Raw genomic sequence first — 27262 nt, 5'->3', positions numbered from 1 at the left:
CTATGTATTCATCTTATGAAAAACTAATCAAAACTGCAAGATTTATTTTTGAAAAAAAAATCCAAAGGGCATCATTTTCAAAAGTGCCTTTTTGAGAAGCTTTATTTGCAATTTCCCATATGATGTAGGGGCAAAAATACATTATATATATATCTTTTTCATTCATTTATGCCACTGTGAAATCGCGTTTTGTCATCTCCTGTCAGTCGATTTCTTTTGCTTCTGACACGGGGCGTAGCCGCTGTTCCAGGACTCCTTCCGTATATCTACAGCCACGTGTGTGTAAAGGAGAGACAAGTCCAGTCGTTCCTTGGAGTAAGTGATGTTGTTGATGCCGTCCCACAGCATGCGGTCGTTAGATTTGCCCAAGAGACAATATCTGTAATGGGGAGGATATAGTGATAGCACAGTACATTTAAAACAAGATTTGTGATTGGTGCAACTGACCTCCCACTTGACAAACTGCTTGACATTCTTTCCTTCCGTTTTTTAGCAAAGTCGTCTGCAACTACACTATAAATTCTTGAATTCTTGCACATGGATGCACCTATGACATATAGATTACGTTCCTTCGCAGCAATGTTTTTAATAAGTGTCTTAGCCTGGCTTCAATGCTGTGGCATGCAAAGGGTTTAAGAGGAATGAAACTAAAATCGAATGATTTATGCATGCAAACGTGGACAAAGTGAATGCTGCAATCTCGTATTTAGTCAAACTCATCAGTGAAAGTTTGAGAAACATAAGGCCATACTTTGAAAGTTTATGAATTTTTAGATTTTCTCTGCAGCCATCACTTACTGGAAGAGAAGACTACAACATTTTGTGACCTTATGTAAAAAATAAAAATACAGATCAGCCTGCAAAATTGTGTATTTCCTGTAAAGTACTCATTCCCTCGGCTCGTATATCGACATTATTATTTTAAGGGTAATAACATTTCCCCTGCTTTCCGAAAGAAGTTAAGTGATATTTCATTATCCTAGAAAAGCGGGAATATATTACGCTGAATTTCCTTCAAACACTCTATATTCTGTTTTCCATAAGTGACGTCACAAAATATATATTTCTGCACTGAAAATCTAAAAAAAATGCATAACTTTTCTGCAGATTGTCAGATGTTCCTCAAATCCGGGCAATTACCCCCAGAGGGCAATTACTCCCGGTTAAATACTGGTTAGTGGTAAGGTTAGAGAAAAGATTGGGGTAAGGGTAAGGTTTAGGGTTGAGAGTTCGGGTTTCGGTTAGGGTTAGGTTCAGGATTAGATTAGGATTAGGCCCAGGGGAAGGGTCCGGGGTAATTGCCCAGGGGTTAATTGCCCTAGACCCCCCTCAAACATGTATTCTATTTCTATCGCTGCATTCACTCAATCCATACTTATTCTTTGGTTTCATTCACAGTTGATTGTTTACTCACACTTCTTCGCAAAGTTCCTTTTCGGTCTTCTTGGTGTGATTTAGGGTTCTGTAGTATCCTTGTCTGAGGTCACGTGTAGGCTGGTACCCACGGGCATGCAGACGTTTTAATAGGTCATCGTCCTCACCACCCCACCCCCAGTAGAAGTTCGAGTACCCATTGGATCCTTTCATTTGGCGCGCAGTCACTCCTACCACGCCGCCGAACAACAGCTGGTAGGCGGGTCTACAAAAACAAGAATACTCTGGTAATCATGAGGGGAAAATGCAACCTTTTACTTCTACTGTTTAATTCGAAATTTCATAATTACGCAAAACATCAAACAAGATAGCTAAACAAGATATATTTTGTCTTTGAAATTCGATTCACCTCCGGAGGTCCTACAATGTATGAACGACGAAAGCGCACAAATTGGTTGAATGGAATAAAAAATGAATTACACCCCTTTCAAACCAAGAGACTGTTTTGCTTTCACGATGCCTTTGCTTTCACATCGAGAGTTGGTTTGACCTTTTAATCAGCGTACAAGGAGAAGAAATCCCTTTCTTTGCTATCAAAACCGTGGACATATATTTTTGTTTGCATTACATTCTTATCTTGTTGTCGTTGTTGCTTTATCATATGTGCATAATGCTGTATCTTACTTAATTTTTTTTTTTCGGATTAATGCGTTTAGAAACATCGGTATTGAGAGCTTTATAAGTGTTATTCATTATTATAATCATTGTCATGATCTAATCTATCAAATCTAAGCATGACTAATGTTAGATGCATCGAATCAGTAGGGATGTAAGCTGTGTTGTAAAATTACTAACAGGAGATTTTCTATGTTTCATTTCTTTCATTTCATTCTTTAAGTTTCGACACAGATTACACAGTGTTACCATGGTTACTTTCGTAACAACCAATCCCACAGATATCAAAGAAAGTAACATATATTTGGTAAATTTAATACATAAAGACTATAATAAAACAGCGCTTACAAATTTGTGATTGCTTCAACAGTCTAGTCATGATGGCAGTTATAAGTATGGATTCAGCCGGTGAAATTTGCAGAAAACTTGGTTACTGAACGATTCGGATTGGTAGCGTTTAATTTTCGAAATTAAAAACGATGTTGTGATAATAGAATAAACGAACTTTTTAAACTAATTTGCATAATTTCTCATTAACATTGATTAAGATTCAGTGAATGAAGTGAATAGAATGAAATTGAATACTTCCTGCTTCCTGGTTGGTGAGGCAAGGTACACGTCACGAGTTTGACACCCACGAATCCAACAACCCAGGAGTCATACAGCCCACGAGTAATATAATTCATAAGTTCGACTTTTAGCAAACACGGCAGACAAGACCTATCCATTAAGTCCCACGAGACCTATACATTAAATTGTAATGTCAAACAGGTGGGCTGTTTTTACCGATAGTGTCGAATTCGTGGGTCCTATTTGCCTAGCGTCAAACTCGTAGGCTGTATGACTCGTAGTTGTCGGTCTCATGAGATGACCCCCGGTAGATGCTCTCTACGCTTTCGGCCAGCTTTGTATTTTCATACCAAAGTAAAGCGTATAAAAACCCAAATCTTGTTGTAAATAGCGTCTCCAAAGGTATGATAAATCAATAACCCTAAATGGACTCATTTTGGTTCACACTCTCGATGAAGGGTGTGTCCATGAAATGGTTAATCGTCTTGATATTACCATGTGCATGGTCTGTCTTTCTTTCCAACTGTGCGATTTTTACGAGAGAATATATGTGACAGTTATATGTCTTATACTTCGCTACTTTTTAAAATCAACTTTCATCAATTTTCACAAGTTCATACGTTTGTTTGATTCATTGTTCAATGCAACTGAAGAATGGTTTGGGTTTTCTTTGCATTCTCTCTTTTGATTCCTCGTGTTATATATATATATATATATATATATATATATATATATATATATATATATATATAACGAAGAATAAACCGGTAATGCAATATTTCGCCAATATATGGAGTTTATTGAGCAGCTCAAATTTTCGGTGGCTTCCACCCACCTTCTTCAGGAGTCTAGACGCGGAAAAACTCCTGAAGAGGGTGGATGGAAGCCACCGAAAATTTGAGTTGCTCAATAAACTCTATATTGGCGAAATATTGCATTACCGGTTTATTCTTCGTTACATTGGAGCCAATACGTAAATTCGCAACATATATATATATATATATATATATATATATATATATATGTATAATTCCTTCTTATCTCTTCAAGAGTCAATTTTCTCTCTCTCCCTTTCTTTCGAGCCTTACTTGTATGCCATCTCCTCGGGCCTTGCACAAAGGTGTCTCGGCATCCCATCGCAGCCGTAATAATTGGCGCCCCTCATCGGGATCTGGTCGATGTCGTGGAAGATCACGCAGTCCCACCAGCCGAACTTGGTGGCCTCCAGAAACCCGATGTTCTTCATCAAGCCTCGGTTGAAAATGACGTCGTTGTCCTGTCGAGTTCGAGACCGGGCATGGTAAAAGGATGAAAAGAGATCCTATTTTACTCTAAGATGCCTATTTTTGCCACTTGAATTATTGCAATTGCCATGGCAGCAACCTACAGGGACCTATGAATCCATAAAAGCTGACCGTTTTTGTTTCCGACAGCTCGCCATAGTAACTTCTTGCAAGTATATTACAACAATAATTGCGAACGCCTTGAAAAGGGGCCGAACGAAATGCGTGTGGTGGTGTCGTCCTTCTACCATTTTACTCTGCCATTCCATGGCTATTCTGCAAATTGCATTCGATAGCTCACAGTGGCTGAAAATGAAGTTGCCTATAATGATACATGAGTATTCTCATTATTTTCCCAAAGGAAATCTATCAAGGCAATGTTTTGGGGACAAACAAGCAATCAAACAAATCTTTCCTGTCTCGTACAGGACTATGTGATCCATCAATATGGATTTAATATACCGAGAATCAATGTGTTTATGAATTATAATACATATATTTTTTGCACGTTTGCTCGACACAGTTCATCAAGAAGATAGATGAAAGGACATCTGAATACATGACTAATACCCCTTTCATATTGGCTCTCTCGGATGTCACGCCAGACTCGAGTCTGGAAGGAACACGGCGCGACTGGCCTCCCAAATCCTTATGTAAACACGAGGTACAACCCGTACGCTTCTGGTTTCTGGGCCAGGGGTGGGAATCTGAGGCGGAGCAAGTTGCTTACCTGCTCGCTTACGAAAATTCTAAATTCTAGTTTCTGCAGCTTCAGAAGGGGTATGAGGTTACGTAACAGCACCGAGAGATGGGCGTGGCGCCTCCTGAATGGAATGACGATGGCTACCTGCATTGGAAAGGACGAGAAATTTCACTGTGTATGATTATGATTGTGATACATTCAAAATCACACACACACGCACACACACACACACACACACACACACATACACACACACACACACACACACACACACACACACACACGCACATAGGGCCTATATATGTGACCGGGCATCACAAAACGAACAATAAGTCGCACCCCTTAATTTTACGTGACGACTGAAAAAAGGTGAAATAGTTCAACCAAGTCAATATTGAGTTTCTCATATTTTCTGAAAGAGCTACCCTTCTTCGACATTATTCTGAAGTTTGGGATCATAAAATGAATGGGAAAGTGCATTATCAGCAGTTTTTCTACAACTCTTTTTTCTAGAGTAGTGAGATCAGGTATGTCTTAGAGGCCCCTTTTCATTTCTTGATAACACTTTGTACACTCTTCACTTTTAAGTCTTAACAACTTTTGAAGGGATAAGGCTACTGCTTTGAAAGTTGGCAATAATCATGGTCAGAATGTGTTCATAGAGCATGCTTAATTTCAACTTAATCTGATAATCGCTTCATTGTTGTTGCCCCAGTGGTTTACAACCTATTTTTTTTTTGTGTGTCTCGTTCATCGCACAGCTAGCACGGTTTAGTAAAGATTAAGCGCTTGAATAGACAGATAGACCCTATGCTTCAGAGCCTCTTTTCTCGGTTCACACTTTTCGAGTGTGCGTGCTTTCTTTCCAATATTTAGATAGGTGAGGAGAGTCCATTTCCATTGAGTTATACATCATTTTAAAGCTTAAGAGTCTGCTGTTTTAGAATCTGCCCTTAACTAAAAATCCATGTCTGGCGACTCTTTGTTTGTTTTGTGATGCAGGGTCACATATAGAAGTATCAACAATAAACCAGTTCACAGTTGTAATCTTAGCATGTGCAGACATAGGTCCTAGGTCAATGCGCACTTTCTCTTGAAATTGGCTTGTAACTAAATTTTTTGAAAAACTGGATAAATCTCCATGAAAACTTTATTCATGTATGAACCCCGTGCATATTGGAATGTACAGGTAAATGTGTATTCTTTCAAACAAAGCAACGACAGATATTCATGCAGCGCTTACACATACAATCACATACATTACCACTTTCTGCTTAAAGCAAACGAAACAAAGGAAATACCTCGGTACAATCACTTAATAACCTTTGTGAAGCACGTACACAAGAAGTGCAGATAATCAACAACAGGAAGCTATGGTCTGTGAAATGAATCGAATGTGTGTTTTAAATTCAAGGCAATCCGTACTCAAGTTGAGACAATTGATTAAATAGATATAGATGAAATGAAAAAAAAAACCCCAGAGGTTTCATGAAAAAAAATCGATGTTAAGCGACAAATTAATGAAATCTGAAGTTTTGCAAGATGTCGTCCCACAACATGGATAACTGTACCAGGAGCACAAAAAGGCAATGATTTCACCACCTTCACATGTCTTGTTAAAGAAAACACCTAAAAATTACGGTTTTTGCCCCATTCTTAAAGATTTACAATAAACCCTTTCCTTCTAAAAGTCATAAAAGTATAAACCATTACGATGTTTGAACGCAAGATCGTCTTATGATTTCATTTAAACAGCACAACAACAATTAGTGTACATTTGTGCGCAGGTTGAGGTGGACCAGAGTACCATAATCGATGACATCATCACCTTGTCTAGTTTGTAGGCATAGTCATAGGTATAGGATTTAGAAATTGATGTATGTTAGGTTAGATTCGTAAGGCTGTACCTGAAGATGCCCACAGTTCATTAGATCTTGTAGTGATATACTAATTAATATGTCTCGGCTAAAAAACGACATCAAAATGATGTTCTTTTTCTCTGATTATTTCCGTCAAAAAGACTCTTTAAGACGTCTTTTCTCTGTATCAATTAAAACGCCTTTCTAACGTCTAAAATGACGTCTTTTTACGTCTTCCATTTGAGCAAAAATACGTCTTATTGGCGACAGTTTCTGACGACAGCGCTGACGTGAAATTGACGTCATTCTGAGGTATCTCTGCTATCAGGGTAATCCAAATATCAAACAAGTGTTAAAGACACACTGACCCTGGATTCAAAAGAGCGGTGTCAGTCTCGGGTCCAGTCATTGCAATGTTCGAATAATGATTCATGAACATTACAATTGGTTTGATTAAAAATCCAGGAGAATTTAGTCCATATTACTGCAGCCAATGTGTTTTTCTCTACTTCGAAATTCCCCTTTTAATCGATACCGACATAATATAACTTAATTCAATTAACTTGATTTATTGGAAGTTGGTCTTTTAAATCTCCTGCTTAGAAATGTTGTTTATAACATCTCTTCTCTAGAAAAAGGAGAGGAAATAAAACAACAACAACAACAACAACAACAACCATAAAACAGTAAAAAATCTCTCGAATTTCTCTCTGAAAGTCATGTGTGTACGATATCAACGGAGGAGTTCTAACCTTCCATCTTGGCTCGCAGTTTATTGGTTTCCAGTGGCCACCTGCCCGGTACACGTAATCCCCTATGACCAAGCCCTTCTCATTTTCTGCCCTGTAAGCCGCATTATTGAGATAGCGCCCGGAGGGAAGACTACGGATCGTGGAGAGGATGGCGCGCATTCTGGCGACATAGAGCACGACATCGGATCGTGATTTTGCGAAGACCTCGTCCTCGACGCTGCGGAGATCGACGTCAGCAACTGTGACCTTGAATGCTGCATTCATTTCTGGGGATTATTGGAATGTTCTAATGATGAAAAACACAAATTGGCATTTCTACTTGGTTTTCTTTCTTTCTTTGTCAAAGATTTGCGAATATCCAAACGGCTTAAAGCTGTTTTTGGAAAATTTTGGCATTTATCTAGTTCAGCAGCCGTGGGATTTTGGATGATCAATGGCTCACGATCAAAGCAGTTATTGTTGTCATTTACTATCATTACGGCCTTATTTCGGCATAACATCAATGACAACAACTATAACAAACCTTTTATTATTGCTTTGATTAAATAAATCGTTGATAGCATATCTGTTTTGTATCATCACATAAACTACTTCTACTACTGCTGCAGCCACCTATGCTACATTGCAAATATTTCTACTAATGCTTGTATCTACCACATCAATTGAATTGATAAAGTAAAAACAAAAATAATGAACCATTAAAAACTCACTACTAACTATCACTATTGCAGCTGCTACTACCACTATGAACTCTATACTCAGTACTATGATTTATACAAGTACAATTACAGTCATTCACGTTGTTACAGTGTCGGAAAAGTTATAAATCGCTTGTCACCTTGTTTTGACCCAAGTCTGCATACGTCGTTTTCCAACACCTCGACATCCCCTGTGTACATAGGAAACAGACGAAGAAAAGAAAAAAAAAGAGCGCAAGAAATAAGCATATTCATTTAGTTTATTCCCTCTTTCTTGTAGTTACCCGGATGTGAAAATGGATGTAATACGTCCGTTTGAAAACTGAATGTAACTGGTAGTTAGATATCCTCGTGTGTGACACATAGTGATACCCTGCCTGAGGGAAGCGGAGTGAACACAGTAGTATGAGTGAAGCGTGGGTTTGATCCCAGTGACCGTTGTAATATTCATTTCTACCGGCTATGTTTACTGCTGCTGTCACCAATGTTAAAATTTGTACGAATAGTAACTACTGTTATGATAGATTGATATCGCAATTGCTTGTTATAATCATGATCGTCATTTTATTTGAAATTTTATGGTTTTCTGCTTTCACAAGAGGACGACAATATGATGCACACAACTCCACTCTGAAATAACTCAATGATTAGGATATAAAGGAGTAGTTTTGTTCTGGTCAGAAGAGCTCTTCAGATATTTTTTTCTTGTGTGACGTAACACAAGATATCATACAATTTAAGAAAAAAAAAACCCTCATGATATAAGAGGTAAAAAAGAATATTATTTGTTGCCTTTTGATTTTGAAATGACAGATGGGAAGAAAAAAAGAAAAAAAAAGAGAGAAAAAAGAGAGATTATATGTATAAGATAGTTGTGCAATCCTAGTTGCAGATGTTTTCCAAGAGCAAAGATAGCATTCTCAACAATATTCGTTTAATAGCACATATCTGCAATAATGCTACAAAAAGTATGTTCGCTATTTGTTTTTATAAATGATATTCTTCAATTTCTTTTCAAATAAAAAAGAAATCAGTTGTATTTATAGCCATGACTTGCCGTCGTCAACGGAACCACTATCGTAGGAGTCGTAAGACTTGGTATGAGTGAATTCTTCGGTCGTTCCACCCTCCATACCAGCTATGCCATGAGAGGAAACCGTCGCAGGCCCACTACCATTTTGAAGGTGCAGGGATGTAAACTTTCTCTCCGGACCCTTAATCAAAATCCAATCTGTAAGGGAATACATTTTTTTAAATTCACTTATGAAGTTTGAAGTTTATTAAAACAATAACATATAAATGAGTAAATGAGTACATGAATACATAAATACAAGAATACATGAATGAATACAAAAGTTCAAAATACACTTGCACGTAAGTCAAGCTAGACAAACACATATGCGTAAACAAAAAAAAAAGTAAACTGATTTTCATTGGCAAGAACATATTACATGTATAGAACAAATATGGACTAAGGAAAACATAAGAAAAAGAAGAGAAAGGAAAAAGAGAGAAAGAGAAGAAAATAAGAAAAGTGCAATACACATTACAAGATGTAGTTCTCAAAAAGGATTAAAGATAGCACAAGTGCTAACTATATCACTTGAACTCATAGCATAATAATGATAATGATGATAATGATGGTGATTATTCTATATATATATATATGTGTGTGTGTGTATGTATATATCTATCTATATATGTATGTATGCATACATCTATATATATATGTATGTACGTATATATCTATATAATATATATGATATTATATATATTATATAATATTAAAGATATATATTTTTTTCAAGAAATGTACTGGGCAAAGTGGGGGAAATGAGATTATTCTATAAAAAGTTTTCAAAAAGAATACTTATGCTTGTGAGACTGATATGGATAAAAGGAGGACAAAACAATTCATGAAATTTTGTGTTTTCAGTCAAAAACATATTCTGTAAATTAAATATCTGATCATTCACAATTAGCGAGATATGTGAAATAGATTGTAACAGTTGTAAGTTTACTTGCCAATATCTACGAAAGTATTCAAATAAAGACAGAATAAACTGACCAGAAAGAATATAAATTATTAGTGGAAAAGTGAGCAAAGAAAATGGGATTCCATCGGGATTCGAACCCGAGACCTCCGGATTGCTAGACCGGTGCTCTACCGACTGAGCTATAGAAAGCCCTAGTGCAGTGTTCGTCCCAGAAACCCTTAATTCTCAATGCTCGGGTGGTCAGAAGCTATAGCAGTGTGTTTGTGTGTGACACACACGCACAACACTTGAACCTGGCATAAACCCGAAGGATAATTCAACTTGGGGATAAATGCGAGGGATCACCGAAGTGATGCAGCTTTTTGAGTTTGTAACAAATAAAGACAGAATAAACTGACCAGAAAGAATATAAATTATTAGTGGAAAAGTGAGCAAAGAAAATGGGATTCCATCGGGATTCGAACCCGAGACCTCCGGATTGCTAGACCGGTGCTTTACCGACTGAGCTATAGAAAGCCCTAGTGCAGTGTTCGTCCCAGAAACCCTTAATTCTCAATGCTCGGGTGGTCAGAAGCCACAGCAGTGTGTTTGTGTGTGACACACACGCACAACACTTGAACCTGGCATAAACCCGAAGGATAATTCAACTTGGGGATAATTAAATGCGAGGGATCACCGAAGTATTCAGTATCTATATGTGACCTTGCATCACAAAACCAACAAAAACTCGCACCCCTTGATTTTACGTGAGGACTTAAAAAGAGTGAAACGGGTCAACCAAGTCAATCTCAAGTTTTTCATATTTTCTGAAAGACATATCTTTCTTCTACATTATTCTTCTTCTACATAATGCTTACGTTTGGGATCACAAAATGAAAGGAAAAGTGTGTTTCAAGCAGTTTTTCTACAGCCCTTTCTTTGTAGAGTGGTGCAACCAGGTATGTTTTAAGGGGGCCCCCTTTTCATTTCCGGAAAATCCTTTGCACACTCTTTACTTTCAACCTCGATAACTTTTGAAAAGATAATGCTTCTGCTTTGAAAGTTGGAACTAATCATAGAGAGAATGTTTTGATAGAGCATGCTGAATTCCTTTATTGTTGCTGCGACCATGGTTTATATCCTGGTTTATCGCACAGCTTGCACGTCTCGGTAAAGATAAAGCGTTTGAATAGGCTATTATTTTAGAGCCTCTTTTCTTAGGTTCACACTTTTCCAGAGTGGGTGCTTTCTTTCCAGTATTTAGATAAGTTAGGAAAGTTAATTTGAATTGAGTTATGCATCATTTTAAAGCTTAGAGTCTGTTCTTTCTGAATCTGCCCTTAATAAAAAAGCCATGTCTGTTGACGTTTTGTTGGTTTTGTGATGCAGGGTCACATACTGTATTTTCATCTCCACATAATTCCAATTTCAACAGCTATTCTGACACTAATGGTGACAGAGTGTTTGCATGAACACATACAAAAAAACACACACACACACACACTCACTCCCTTTCTTCTATATTTTGTGTTATGCGGGTGTATCACATAATATACAGAAGTGTAATCATAACGATTATGATACAAAGGTGTGTAGGTAAAGCAATAATAGTGCGTCATATCAAACACCTTGACTTCTTCGTGTATTTTCAAAGTCGTTTCCATGACTACTGCTGAAAAATATAAAGAGACCAAAGCAGCAGATCGCACAAATCCAAATCGCTGGGCTTGATATGACATTCCACACTCGTCGGCGACCAAATCTGTGGTATATGAAAGTGATAAGAGAAAGTATTTCGTTGTTATATTTCTCGGAAAGACAACAATGAACAATATGTCAAAACGGGAGCGTGTCACTCTCGTCTCTGATAGTCGCCGTTATCAAAATCACTTTAGCTCTATTAAGGGCATAATCTATGTTCTGAACCGAGAGTATAAAACTATACAGTTATTATGATATTCGTCTATGTTCTGAAATATCAAAGTGCTTAAAGTTGCATTGCAAACATACTCCAATTGTGTGATAGATATTAAAATGCTATTACAGCTGTAAAATAAATTCAATAAAAAGAAAATACAAAACAGAGTTAATGAAGAAGAGAAAAAAGAAAGAACGAAAGAAAAAACTTGGCGTAGCCACCCACTAAAGCATCACAGATGAACAACATTCCCATCGTCATTTTAGTTCATTTGCCATGTTTGCCTGTTGAGAATTTTGCTTTTCAAAATTTCCCCAAAATTAACAAGAAAACCCTCTTATCTGGCGATTATTTCGTAGTTTGTTAAAGGGTAAAACAGATAGTGCACACATATACTGTACATACATTACATAATACACACATATAGTGTATACAAACCCTTCCAAAAAAGTTTGGAAATCTGACTTCAGTTGTAAATTTCTCCATTTTGCAAGTACGGTATACGCTTGATATCAATGGAAAGATTATTAAATTTTCTTTAAAATGGTATCTTACTCATTATGATTATGCTATCAAGTAAAGTGCTGTACTCAAAAGTGTCTGATAAGGTATGTATTGAAAAGTTGCAAAATGAACAAGAACCGTCCATATGAATGAGAACGGTCGTGAAGAGTAAATGGAGAACATGTTCTTTTGTGTTATGTCTTTTGTTCTCATCTGGTCAGCTATGAAATCAAATTTCGATAGACATCTTAACTTCACATTCAAGTTTTCAGTGGTTCCATGCCAGGCAATTTTGATGGCTCATCAATTTTTATGGTTGTACATCGTGCCACGTGTAAGCAATGTTCAAAAAGCCCAAAGGACAAATTGAAGCTGAGATGCTTCAAAAAGACGACAAGGCAAGTCCACATGATAGATCGAGACGTGTACGCAAATTTCTCGAAAGAGAGAGAGGGCATCATCAGAATGGACTGGCCCTCATGCAGCCCCGACCTTAACCCCATAGAACATCTTTGGGATCAACTTGGCCGAGCTGTGGGGAAGAGGGTCACAAATGCAACGACATTATTGAAAAGAAAATATATTATTTTAAGCAATTGCAAAGATACAAGTTTGATATGAAAAATACTTGGAATACAAAGCAAGCTATGAATGTTTCGAGTAAAAAATCTGGTTTCGACAACATTAAGTTGAATGATGAAATCATCAGTGACCCTGTTCACATTGCAAATGCTTTCAATTCTTACTTTTCAAAGATGAAAAGGTGAAAATTACGCCCAAAATATTCCTCCGTCAGAGCATCATTTTACTGAATACTTAGGCCAGCGCAATTCCAATTCTGTTTATTTTACTTATGTTATATTCTTCATTGATATTGCCTTATCTTCAATCATGGTGTTTTAGTATGGGGTAACACTCATCAGAATCTACTGGATAGAGTGTTCCTTCTACAAAAGAAAGCTCTCCGTGTCATCTGTTATCCTTCCATACCCTCCCACTCAAATTTGTTATTTTCCTCCAATAAGCCATTAAAATTAAAGATCTGTTTTTATATAATTTGGGGGCAATTTATGTACATGTACTGCAACGACTCACTCCCGTCCATTTTTGCTTCTATGTTTCAAAGAAATCAATCATTCCATGAGTATCCCACTCGACGCTCCAATGAATTTCATTTACCTCTTTTACGAACGATGTTTGCTAAGAACACACTTATTTACACTGGCCCAACTTACTGGAATTCCCTGAATAATGATATAAAAAAAAATGCCCCCTCTATATATTCATTTAAAAGAAGATTAAAGTTTTCTTTATTGCCAGTTTATGATCCCACAGAATTGAATTAGCCTGTTGGCTTATTTCAATTCCTTTTCGAAGAACTTGGCTTACAAGTGATATACTGTCACGTATTTTCTCGTCTCTCTTGTCCTGAGACACCTACAGAGTAGGTTTGATTCATTCTATTTCTCTATACTTTTCTATATAATCGTATCCTTTTCACGCATCCCATCATTTTTTTCAATGAATTCTGTCGAGGATCACTGGATCTGTTTTGTCTTTCTGTCCGTTGTATTGTCTTCCTGTTATATTAGTCTTGTCTCGTTCTGTCTTGTCTATGAGTCCCCCTTTATTAGTTTCGTCGTCCCAGTTTCGTTTTATGTTTACTCGCCTGAGTATGTATGTCTGTTTGATACTCTATCTTCCTAGTGGGCTTCCAGACTTTTTTCTTTTTTACTTTATTCCCATCCTTTCTTCCCCTTTTTGTATCAGTTCAATTTCTATTGGCATTCTGTACTTGAGGGGCCCACATTCTACAAGCATTGTCTTTTTAGTGGGTCCCTCCATTTTTCGATGTCTTACGTATTATATCGTCTTTATCACTTCAGCCAATTTTCATTACAACGTATTTCTTATTCCAAGGTTCCTCGATTATATTTTTCTCAATTTACTTTGTTTTGAATATGCAACCTTATTCTCTGTTACCAAAGAAAGTGAAATGTTTATGTTCTTTTCGAAAAATGAAATAAAGCATGAATTGAACTGAATTGAATTGGCAGGACGCCGTCAGATACTGGTTGACGAGTGGAACGTAATTCCTCAGCAGTGAATCACGAAGCTAATCAACAGAATGAGGACGCGATGCCAGGTGGTGGTGCAAGTATTTGCAAGCCCCGATCACGCTCATTGGCAATATAAAGACAAAGTAAACATAAAGTAAAGACAAAATAACGACAAAATGAAGATAATATAAAGATGAAATTCCAATAAAATCAAGGCAATGCCATTTCACTTCTTTATGTCTTTGTGGTAAATGTTGCGAGGTTCTGTGAGATAAATGGTATGAGTCATGATCGTTTGTGTTTATATGTGTGTGTGTGTTTGTTTATCATTTTGGTTGAACGCATACATGATTCAATCCATAAAAATGCTGATGTTACAGTAAATGAACACCAAAGAAACAATTGGGAACTCACTCGTAACGAGGAAACTCCAGTAGAGACGTCAAAAATTCGGCCATTTTGCAGCTTTTACATTCTGACTTTACCTCATATTTGTAAGCACTGCACCTCCTTGTATACGATAATCATAAAAAGTATGGTATCATTTTAAAGAGAATTAAACAATCCTTGTATGATACTAAGTACAAATAAATTATTTCTAAGGAAAAATGAGAAATGATTGATCAAACTCAGATTTCCAAACTTTTTTTGAAGGGTTTATCTAAAATATGTGTTTATTATACATATGTTTAATATACACTATGATTACAAAATGTAAATTACTCCTTTATTTCATTCCTTTTTTCCTAGCACATTATGTGCACAACCAGAGAATTTCGTGAAAGAAACAATTAAAAGATGGGTGTTGAATACAATGCCTATTACTTCCGTTTGCCAACACGATGTCAACACTCTTTTCTTATGTCCGTGAGTAAACATACATTAGTTAAATCGTTAGTTGTGTGAGGGTGCATGTGTATGTCTGTTTATGTGTGTAGTATAAAATAACACATTTTTTGAGATCAGAGAAGCCGGAAGGAAGGAGCTGGTAGCGTTTCCGGGGAAACGATTGCTATGGCTTCTACACAGCTGGGCCTTGCGATATTCACCGACACACTGATAAGTTTCGTTGACATGAGAGTCCATTGCGTGACTGCGTTTGATGGATGTATGCTCGACTTGAGTTCAAGTCTTCCGTACCCGGTCTAAAGGGATATGTGATAGATGTCTCGTGCTTTAACCATAATGGAAATTTTATTAGCTAGACAACTTTATGATAAGCAAGCACCATTTTGTGTGACCGTAAAACTCTAAAATACTTAAATGTACACTGCACAACACGGAATCTCACTGTGCATAATTTCCTAAAATTTGATCTGGCGTGAAAGAAACTCCAAATGACCTGCAACTCTGGGCTACATTGTTACACTACGATTTTCGCTTTCGTGCTAAAAGTTTGATAAGAGCACGCATATATTATTACCTAAAATAAATGAATCGGAGATATATCTGCTCCAAATCTACTACCAGAACTGCCCCTTCTACTGCTATTGCAACCACCTCTACTACCAATACTACTTCCACTTTTACCATCGTAACTTGCTCTGTCCAATACTATACTTCAACTTCTTCAACTTTAATAGGTAACACATCTATATTTTATACATCAACTGCTGCGCTACCATCATAACAATTTATGCCACTTTTATCTGCACTATTAAGCCCACCAGTATTATACGCTTGTTGTACTACAAACACCATCCTCTCCACCACCACTACTAGGGTGCCTACTACTACTACTGTTTCGGCAGCTGTCACAGTCTGCACACAGTGTACTTGTATCGCTGTTAATCATCCATTGAAGGTATTCTAATTAGATCGAATTGTGGATGTATCATGAACTTAGGAGTTATGTTTATAATAATTTAACCATGACGTTGACATTACTACCAAAAAGTATTCATTATAACAAATATAACATCCAAAGTTAGATTTTACTAAGAATTCTGAACCTTAAAAGAGAAATGCAGACATTTCTTCTTAAAGAAGTGCTATAAGTGTATAAGCCTGATCATTATTAGGATGTTATAGTATTATTGCAATGAATGAAAAATTAGCTAGATATACTTACATGCGGTACATAGTTCACAAAGTAGTCGCAGTGGGGTCACCTGATTATACCACTGAGCTATAAAGATTCGATCTCCAGACAGTCAATAACTCTTCCAAAATGGAGCTCCGAGGAGAAAATAATTGTCCGGCTCGTACAACAGTGTATATGACATTAAATGTTTCTCGCTCTGTTTGCTTGTGTGGTACAATGGGCTAAACATTTCGTTATTTTATTCGGTACTACAGATAAAAGAAAGTCACGGCCGTTGTTGTTACTTGTTTTGTTGGCCTCGCAACGTCCTGTAAGCCTCCATAGGGTAGCCTTGTTAACCTTAACCACCATCGCACACGACTGGTATAGCCTGACACCAAACGAATATAACTCCCCTCATTTACCTGAATGGTACCACACGCAGGTCATATATCATTTCCGTTGAACTTAGGATGTTCTCATTTTGAGCCTGTTGCCTTCAATATTTATAGAGGGTGTTGGAATACATTCTTAAGGTAATAGCAATTTGTATGTGTGTGTCTCAGGAATCATTGCCGCTTAGCTTTTTACCTTTTCTCGTGATTGTTAGAGTTATGAATGCCGATACGTTAGCTGTAATGAGAACTTCATCAGCTGATATCCATTGTTCCTTTGTCATGTTTGTTGCTGCAATAGTTCTTTCGATCATTCAATATAGCCGAATGTTTTTATGTCTTGGAATATTTCATTTGAAATTTATCAATTCATTCTGTTTTTTTTCCTTTTGAAGCAAACACTACAAGGACAAAAAATCAGTTAGTCTTCGAGGATAACATAACGTACTAATTGCATCACAGATACTTATAGAACTAATAATTTGAGATGAAGCATTCTGAAATTCCACAAATATAATCAAGGAATCGGTCATGAGGTTTGCTTTGTTTTTTTAGTTGTGGGGACTCTTGAGATTGTCGGCCTACAAGCGATACTATATTACTTGTACTACAGAGCGTATTGAAAAAGAGAGGTAGGGCCTAATCCAACTTTGGAGGGCTGCCATTTCTTAATTGTCAGGTATGAAGAGCACAATATTGGTTGTATGAAAAGAGGAACTCTTCTTTTTTTCCATTGATGCCTAATTATGTTGACAATTGACGTGCATGACTGAGCACATGGACTTTAAAGACAACAGTGACAAAATGCACTTTTTCCAAGTTTGCGCGTTATTGTGAAGGAACAATAATACAGGTCTCACTGAATGGGTGAGATCTGTCAATGAAAGTGTTCGAATCATTAGGCCAGCCTGCACGACTGCAGATTTGTTTTTCAGGGTTTCTCCTTAGGCCATGTTAAACGTTTTATGGTTCATAACCTTCAACATGGCCACGTTGTCGATAACTTGGTCCTTCCCATAAAGGCGAAACCATTATCCATTTTGCTCTCTTCATATCCAAGACATGATTTGCCACTGGGAGCAATGTGTTGAACATGAACAGAAAAAATGGATCGTGTGGGTTGGCCTCTGTGGGAGCGACCAAGTTATCGGACAAAAGACCATGTTAAATGTTATGGACCATAACATCTTAGGAGAAAACAAGTCCTAAACACGAACCTGCATACATTCGTACAGACTGGCCTATTTGGCAACTTGCATTGACCAGGGAGGTGAACTGCATTGACAGATCTCATCCATGCTGTGAGACGTGCATTGGTCCTTCACAGTAACACGCAAACTTGGCAAACTGCTTGGAAAAGTGCATTATTTGTCATTGTTGTTTTTAAAGTCCATGTGCTCCGTGATGCATTACAATTGTCAACTTAATCAGGTATCAATAGAAAAAGGAAGATGTTTCCCTTTCCTTATAGCCAACACTGTTTTCTTAATAACTGATAACTAAGAAATGGCAGCCCTCCAAATTTGATGTCGATGTCAGTTTATACGTGACCAACTAAATTTACGATTTGTACGTGCATTTCTGTTGTGAACCTTCATCGAAGAAGGATACTGAGAGTAGGCTTGCTAAGGGCGAAAGGGTGATCGCTGCATTTTATATTACAAATGTCCTATTTGGCACACATGTTCCTCTGTACAATTGGAGTTTTTTCATCTAAAGAGACAACCTGTATCTATGCAAATAAGCCTTAATTTGCATAATTCATGCAAAAATACATATAAAAATTATTTAAAAATATATGTGCATCCAGTGGAAATACCAAATTTGGTATAAATATTCTGTAGATTATGTGGAAACAATTCCTGCAAAAATTGATTTCATACCTATGTAAATTATCATAAAATTTGCATAATTATGCAAGTTATTGTGCAAAAATCTGCATTTTTCAAAGAATTTCTAAACTATTGAGCACTGGATCTTGTAGTACAAAGTCTGAACCTGGGATGGATGTTCCTTGGGTCAAGAGTAAATGATTCATCTGAAGAGACAAACTGTCTCTATGCAAATTAACTGTTATTTGCATAATATGCATGTCAATACCTACATATCTATAGATAATCAGAACAAAGAGCCTTAATGAAGCTTTAAAGAAACTCCCCTTAAATCTCATCCTAGATAGATTTGACCCGTTAGAAACACTTTATGAAACAAAATGAAAAAAGAAATTGAATTTATTAAACCATCATTACCAGCTGATTTACATAATTACTAAAGAAAGTAAAGTAAGTTTTCTTGCAGTCAAAGAACTGCATTTTATAATCGAAACTACGGAAGTAGTATGCATTTCCTTTAGTCAAAAGGAAATGGTTTGTAATATCAAAAGACTATTTGTCTATGCAAATACTACCTAATAAGCATCTTATGCATATTAATACCCGAATGTACCAGAAGTCAATGGTCAAGGTCGACTTAAGAAATTGTATCATTTTACGCGATAACTCGAGACTAGACTATGCAAATTTCACCAAACCTGGTCCAAAGATGACGTATGATGGGGCAAGTGATTAAGCAGTTTTTGAGTAAATCAGCAAGAGGTCAAAGGTCAAAAAGTTCAAGGTCAATGCTAAAATAGTGGGAAATTTCCTGCCAAAATGTCAAAGCTCTGATAAAAGTGCTATATTTCACTTTTTATTTCATATTTTGAATGTGAATCAAGGTGAGATCATGAAACTTAGTACATATTTGTGCATGTTATACCTGACAGTGATACCTTTGTTTATTATCGAAAAAAAAAACGTTAAGCCCTCCTCTCTCAAATGTTTTTGTTTCCTCTTGATAAGCAGGAAAGGACATGAAATTCAGTGACATGGTATAGTCATCACCGTCATTACATTTAATGTATATGGGTCGCATGGAAGTTAATTTTGATGCACACATGTATAACCTCTGACATTCTTTATACCTTTTACATTTTTACCTGTGTATTTTTTTTTAAATTTAACTTCTGACATCTTTACACTAAACCAGTTAACATAACTATTTTTTGGAAAAAGCTTCAAGATCATGTAGGTCATGATCATCTATACAGGTACATTGTATTAGCTGATATGTGGTGGAATATAACATTCTTTGGACCGCCAGGGAGTTACATTTTCCCAAGGGAAAACAATCACAACCATGGAGAATATGACATTTACGATTCACGTAAACAGTAGCCTGTGACGATTTGTTGACAAATCACATCCTAGTAATTGTAAAAGCCATCGAATTAACTCTTTTATGGCTATGGACATAGTATTTCTGCTTTGATTTATGGCTGAAATTGACTGTTTTTTAAGTCAGAGACTGAGATTATTTGACTTAAAGTACATGTATAACATCTCCTTTATTGTTCACATGACAAGTTTTGCATATTATTGCCATATCAAAATGTTAGTGTGTATAAATTTCCTAGCATAGTTCCCATGCAATATAGCTCACAGTATACTGAGTTAACATTTTTTTTTAACAGAAACAGACTTTGTTTCTACATCAAGCTTGTAAGTTCTTAATGTGTGCAGCTGCCCTTGCATCCACATAATTTGCACAATCAGTTTGATGTAAAAAGCCTCTTATTCGCTTGATTGCCTGGAAAATACTATGAAAATTAGAATTCACATTTTCACTATGGCTGTATTTTTTGTAATGATTTTCTAACCGTGACCTCAGTGTTGTGTACTGTTTGCAAGGGAAACACAGTCCTTTTGTAAGCAATATTGTTCCAATTTGCATCTGTTCATGTAGGCTCTACTGTTAGATTTGCATAATCATATTTAAAGAGTGTCACTATCGATTGTTATTTTTTCCACCCTGCAAAGCATTTATGCAATGAAGGAAAGTTGCTAGCAAAAATCATTTCAAAGATCAATATTTTTTTTTGAAATTTCACGTCTGGTGTACTTATTTACATAATTTGTGCTTAAAATGCCTAAGTTAATTTAACAATATGGAAACAATCTAAGCAACTGAAAAGTGTTGCTGTGAGAATATTGTCTTATTCTATTAGCTTTTTGGATATTAAGTTCAAAGAGATTTAAGACATTGTTACTTTAAGGCTTATTCTTTGTTCTGATTATCTGTAGATGTGTAAATATTGATATGCATATTATGCAAATAACAGGTTGTTTTCATAGAGACAATTTGTCTCTTCAGATGAATCATTTACTTTTGACCCAAGGAACATCCATCCCAGGTTCAAACTTTGTACTACAAGATCCAGTGCTTAATAATTTAGAAATTCTCTCAAAAATGCAGATTTTTGCACAATAACTTGCATGGTTATGCAAGTTTTATGTTAATTTACATAGGTATGAAATCAATTTTTGCAGGAATTGTTTTCACTTACTCAATAGAATTTTTTTTTTGCCAAATTAGGTATTTCCGCTGGATGCACGTATATTTTTAAACGATTTTTATATGTATTTTTGCATAAATTATGCAAATTAAGGCTTATTTGCATAGATACAGATTGTCTCTTTAGATGAAAATTTTTCAATTGCCCTAGGGAACATCTGTGCCAAGTAGGACATTTGTACTAAAAAATGCAGCGTTTACCCCCTTAGCAAGTCTACTATGAAGTTACTTGGGTAACACAATTGATAGCATTATTCCACATATTATACTACAAATTTCGTGCAAGTTGTACGTTTTTTTTCACTCAAATGCTCTGAAGGATTATTACATTTAGATGAACAATTAGTGGTTATATGTTGTTTTTATAATTCTACTAAAGTATTCAAACAATCCTCTATTTTGCCATAATGACCAGTTTTCATGTGATCGTTTTAAATCAACTGCCAAGTTGCTTACCTCCCAAATTGTTTAGCAAAAGAATAAATGAAAAATTATGAACTACATATCAACTATCCCTGTAATGGCAAATCTAATGTCAGTTGAATTCCGGATTTGTATGTTTATTCCTGTTTCAAATTTTACCCCAAAACGGAAACTAGGGTCACGTATTTAACACATAGCATGTTTTCTTCATATCTCCATTTGCATTCGAAGTCTGTAGACTCATCCATACATAAGTACAGTTAAACTCGCATAAGTCGATCTTCTCGGGACTGAGCAAAACACATCGACTTAGGCGATTTTCAACTTGTGCGTAAGTCGAAAAAAAATCGACTTAACAACAGTCACACCACACGTACATTATGTATAAATGTACATGTATGTTGTCTACTCTGGAGCCGAGAGCTGGAGAGGTGTGCCGCAGCACGGGTCGCCCCGCAGGACCGCGGCTAACTTTGCATGGACAGTGCATTAGTACATTGTATTGGCACAGGTCCGATTACTTTACACCCTTGTTAAACCTTGGGGAAGTGAATATGAACGATATTTGAGCAGTGATTGATTCCAGTTTACCATACCGTGGCTTGAAATGCGTGTAGAGGTGTACTTCTGATTTACGCGTGCCCATAACTTTCCCCCTACTTTCCGCTTTGAAAACTCAGTAGCTTCATCCATCCACTGCACAGCGCAGACTGAAAACATACACAGACTATACACAGCCCAGTCGCTGGACGTACGTAGCGCTAGCGCGACAGGGCTGTACCAGCGGGCCTCAAAACACGAAGAGAGTTCAACAATCGCATGCGATCGCTTTGAATTTTGATACTTTAGATCATTTTTTTGTCACCTGTCTGGTCGGGCTAGTACTTCTTATGTAAACAAAAACTGGCGTCTCGTGATTTTGACAGTGATTTATTGCACAATAAAATCTTATCCGACTTAGGCACAGTGAATTTAATGGTTTTTCCGTGAAAGTGTTCTTGGAATTTCATCGACTTACAAAATTCGACTTGTGAGTGAATTATTACACGTAAGTCAATGGGGAAAAATCGGGACTTTTTAAAATCATCGACTTGCGCGATTATTCGACATATGCGATGTCGACTAGGTTAAGGGGAAAAAGTTGTACATCTGCATGCATGGATGTCCACCTGTGCGTATTCCTTATGTCGTTTCACTTGACCTCAATATTCATAATGTTGTTCCACATACTCTCACTCTATAGAGGATGCTATGGAATTCAAATAACAACAACCATTCTTAATGCAGATTTTAAGGGCTAAACGCCTCCATTGAAGGTCAATGTGTCTTTTGAAACATTTTCCACTCCCCTTTCATGTATTCACCCTCATATGATAGTATTATATAATTGCTTACGAGGTGTTTCAAAAAATTTCCCACTTTTGATTCGTAATAATTAAAAAACTATAAATCAGATAACACTGTCGTTGATATGAGTGAAAGCTGAATAGTGTACAATTTTGTTGAAGGTGGTTTAAATATGAAAGCATAAATCAGTTTCATGAAATCCATGATTAATTTCACAGTTAGGTTCCAGATTTTGCTCTATTTTCAACCCTCTGTACAAAACGTTCACTTTGCACAGGGGTCATTGAGTGTGTATGGGAGTGTGTGGTTAACACCCTGACGGGTAATGGCCAGGGTTTGAATGCTTCATTATTTATTCATGAGAAATTCCACTAGCACAACTAGTCTTTATTCAGCCTCTGGCAGTATCTGTGTATAGTCAAACGCCTGCTGATACTGTCGTTGAGTCGCGACAGTGCTCTACCTACTTCTGAAAAACGAAATTACAATGAGTACCTTCTGTTCTGTCGTAAGCATGGTGATAGGAAGCAAAGAAAATCATTAGAGTATACACTTGTGTATAATATGTTCGTGGTATTTGTTTTCACAAGACCCATGGGATCTTTTTTTTTTTTAAATTACGTGTATTTGTTTCACGCCGAGCTGCAGAATAAGACCAAAGCGACGTTACGATTATGCTCTCTTTATTCAATCCTTACCCCCCCCCCACTACCACCACCACCAATCGAGGACAAGTACCTCAGCCACCTACCATCGCCAAATCAGCTTACAATCTGCATTCTGATCCGTCCTGTATATCGTTTTCCCCTATTTGTTATGTAACATGAGGTGTGGACCGTTTTCACATTTTTGTCTTGTCCACTGTGCGACCTGAAACTGCGAGCTGATGCGAGAAGTATGGGGCGCCGAGTCTCGCATGGCCTATTTCGTTACGGAATCGGTCATTTCGTTATCATTTCGTCGACGAAATGACTGATTTCGTAACGAGATAAACCATGCGGCACTTGGCGCAGCTCGCACCAGCTCGCAGGCTCATGTCGCACAGTGGGCGATTTTTCATCACATGCCTATCAAATATTTGCCTATCCCACCTCCGATTTCTTCACCCTCCTCATCAAAACACTTTTTGTTTGTGTGTTTGTTTGTTTTGTTTGTTTTGTTTTGTTTTGTTTTGTTTTTTTTTTCACGTGAGCCCTTTAGGTTTCACTATTTTCCCCACCTTGTCAAACAATACTTACCTGTAGTTTCCATGCAATCAGTGCGTTGAACTCCAGGAGGGTTGACTCGGGAGCACATGTTGGATGTACAGTGTCTTATACTGTATCCTTTTCCGAATAATAGACCGGTTTATTCATGCATAACTGTATCGAAGACGCTTTTCCTGAGACTTGGTAATGAACTGTTGTTTTTGTTGTTTTCCTTTCCACCTTTTGAAAGTATGATATCCAGTTTGTATACATTAGCTTTTGCACCGTCTGACCATGGACCCAACGTACAAGGACATTCATCGTATCATAAATTAACTCATGCACCCGTACATCTCAAAAGTGCCACAAAAATATTTTTAACATGCTTTGATACTTTGATCCCATCGCTACCAGCAAGCCGGGAGAAGAACAAGACGGAGATTCGAGAACTCTAAAACTACAAGCGCAGAAGATAATAACTTACAAAAATCAAGTAAAGTGAATAAATATTCAGTTGTATTGTATGTTACAAAATCATGCTCAAACAATTTCGCTTGGGAGAAGCAGGCAGTTTTTAAAAGAAAGCCAGCATTTTGGCAGAATGATTGTAATTTGTGATCTCAATATTTCACTTTTCCGCAGCTTATTCTAGGGCAAAAAGGGACGGTAATGGTAGAGAACAGGTTTATCTTGCCGTTAGGCAAGGTATTATGCGTGTGCGAAAATGTGCAAATCAGCAATTACCCATCTTTTCACACAAAATTTGTCATGTTTCGAGATTTCCAAACACCTGAATGTACTCATTAAGATGCACATAATCATTGTGTCGGCGAGAGTGATTACATCAAAGAAAGACTGCCATAAACAGTCTATGTATATTAGGTCCATGGTCTGACATACCACGGGTACATCTGCGAGGGTTATCAGTAGATTAATAACATTGTTCGCTTATTTCAGCAGTCGTGCGACATGCGTAATGTCAGCAAACTTATTCAACTTAATAATTTACGCCCCTTGTATATAATGTAATGAATGTCAGACATTATGACCTTGGTAATAGTTATGGTACTACATATCGGGCCAAGAAGAAAAGGGTTCTATTATTGACAACACTTATTTTGCATTGATTTCATCCTATAGATCAATAACTATTTAGACAATAATCATGTTATTTTCTAAAAGCAGAAAATGATGATGATGATAATTATGATTATAATGATAGCAATAATAAAAATTACAATGATATTGATAATCTGAATATGAGTCGCAAAGTCGCAAAGTTATGCGGTCATGATGTACTGTTGTACAATAGTTTCTATGTTTACGAGGCAACTGGATAAAACATGAATCGAGGTTTATTTTTTACGAAATTATGAGGTAGTTGTCTCTCACCATTAAATAAATGTTGGATTTTGTAATTTTTATAAACCACTCTTTGTTTACGTTCTGCTGGAGATCATTAGAATCTTGCCAGTACAAACGTCAACCTTTTATATTATCACGTTCTGGTTGTGTTTTCATGGTCGTGTACCAGCTTGTTACAACGGGTGAGAATCTCCTTGCAACAGTAGTTGTGTAATGATAAAAACATTGTATTTTTGTTGTTTTCAAAGATTCAAAGATTCAAATTTATTTTCACTTCCATCAAATAAACAAAGAAGTTATAAACCATATGTACAGGATATTTGTAATAATTGCAGAATGTGATTTAAGAAAGTACATAAGAAAATGAGTTGCAAATGAAAAAAAACCCCGCAATTATATCTTTGTTAATTAAGCCGTATAATACAAGTTAACTAAGGATGGGGATGGAAATGGAGGGTTCCACTTAGAAGCAAAGCATGTACGATATGGGACCATCAGAAAATACACAAGACAGCAATACAAAGCAAAATAAAACGAACCGATGTCAAATGACATGAAATCAAAATAATTGGGAAGGGAAAGAGAGAGAGAGAGAGAGAGAGAGAGAGAGAAAGAAAGAACTACAGCACGTTGCTGTTTGGTTGCCCTCCAAAAATATGTAGGCCTGCATATTTTTTTATGGGTAAGCATATTGAGCTCATATATTTTTTTTTTTGGAAAAGTATCAGAACCTATTGTGAGCTTAATGTGAAATTGATTTTTTTAATTTTGATTAAGTTATATATTTGCGTGTGTATGTATGTTTGTTTGTTTGGGTTTTTTTTAACTGCCCGATGTGCCCAAGCCGAATTAGTATTGTGTTTCTTTGGGTTTTTGGAAGCTTATTGTAAGAATAACCTTAGTTTAACCAGTTTTAATTTGGAAATAACTATTAAGTTCATTAAGGTTATTATTGATGGGTGAAATACCTATTTTTGTGAAAGGTTGATCAAAAAAATTAAAGAGTAATGCAGGGGGAATACAAAGCGTGTCTGAAAAGCGTTACATCCTAATAACTAAAGAAATACACGTTCTTTTATCGTATGATATGGATATAAAGTTGCTGGTTTTTTTTTTATAGACCTGAATTTATTCGTTTTAGAAACGGAGTTTATTATGAAGAGGAAAATAAAGTCTGGCGAAATGTAGGGTTTTGTATTACATAATCTGTTTATGTTTAGACTTAAATTGACGTCATATAATGGAACTTAAATTTTGATTTTGATATAGTATGCATCCCCTCTGTGTTTGATATAATCAGATAGATACGTTTAACGGGTGTTTTGCGTGTGACATTTTATGGAAAATTACTGTCACGTTTGTAAAGTTTCCTTTTGTTCTCGTGATCACATTAGAATAACAAAACATTTTTGTTATGACAATGATATAAGAGGGAATTTGTTAACATAAAAATGAAAATGCAGTTGTTACGGTTATGAATTAATTGTGTTTCTGACAGCAAAGTACCGTCAGGTCAGAATGGAGAATATCCAGACTTTTGATTATTTTGTAAAAAATAACGGCGTAATAAGGATAAGCAGTGTTATTGCATATCCTTTTTTTTTCTTTCTTAAAGAAAAAATATGGAAATTCTAACAAAATATTGGCCTGTTTAATATGATGATTTCTATGTTGCAGTATGTTTTAACCAAAAATCATGTAAAATTATAGAGGGATCAGTTTGCTGCACCTGTTTTGATTCCCTTTTCATATTTTTTT

General features: G+C 36.4%; 1 protein-coding gene across 1 annotated transcript; it reads right to left on the bottom strand.

The window, feature by feature from the left end:
• Positions 1-183: 183 nt before the first annotated feature.
• LOC139723807 (beta-1,4-galactosyltransferase 5-like) lies at positions 184-24248 on the bottom strand. The gene is made up of 8 exons (XM_071635013.1): positions 24191-24248; positions 8972-9145; positions 8055-8105; positions 7217-7482; positions 4633-4749; positions 3708-3895; positions 1415-1639; positions 184-379 (listed from the first exon to the last, which is right to left on the bottom strand). Exons 1-8 carry the CDS (start codon positions 24246-24248, stop codon positions 193-195), a joined length of 1266 nt encoding a protein of 421 aa, XP_071491114.1. The 3' UTR covers positions 184-192.
• Positions 24249-27262: the final 3014 nt, after the last annotated feature.

The sequence above is a fragment of the Diadema antillarum genome, unplaced genomic scaffold (genome assembly GCF_040938485.1).
Source record: "Diadema antillarum isolate AM-2024a unplaced genomic scaffold, OU_Dant_1.0 scf00000201, whole genome shotgun sequence".
Taxonomy (NCBI): Eukaryota; Metazoa; Echinodermata; class Echinoidea; order Diadematoida; family Diadematidae; genus Diadema; species Diadema antillarum.
This window is presented reverse-complemented; position numbering and strand designations above follow the sequence as displayed.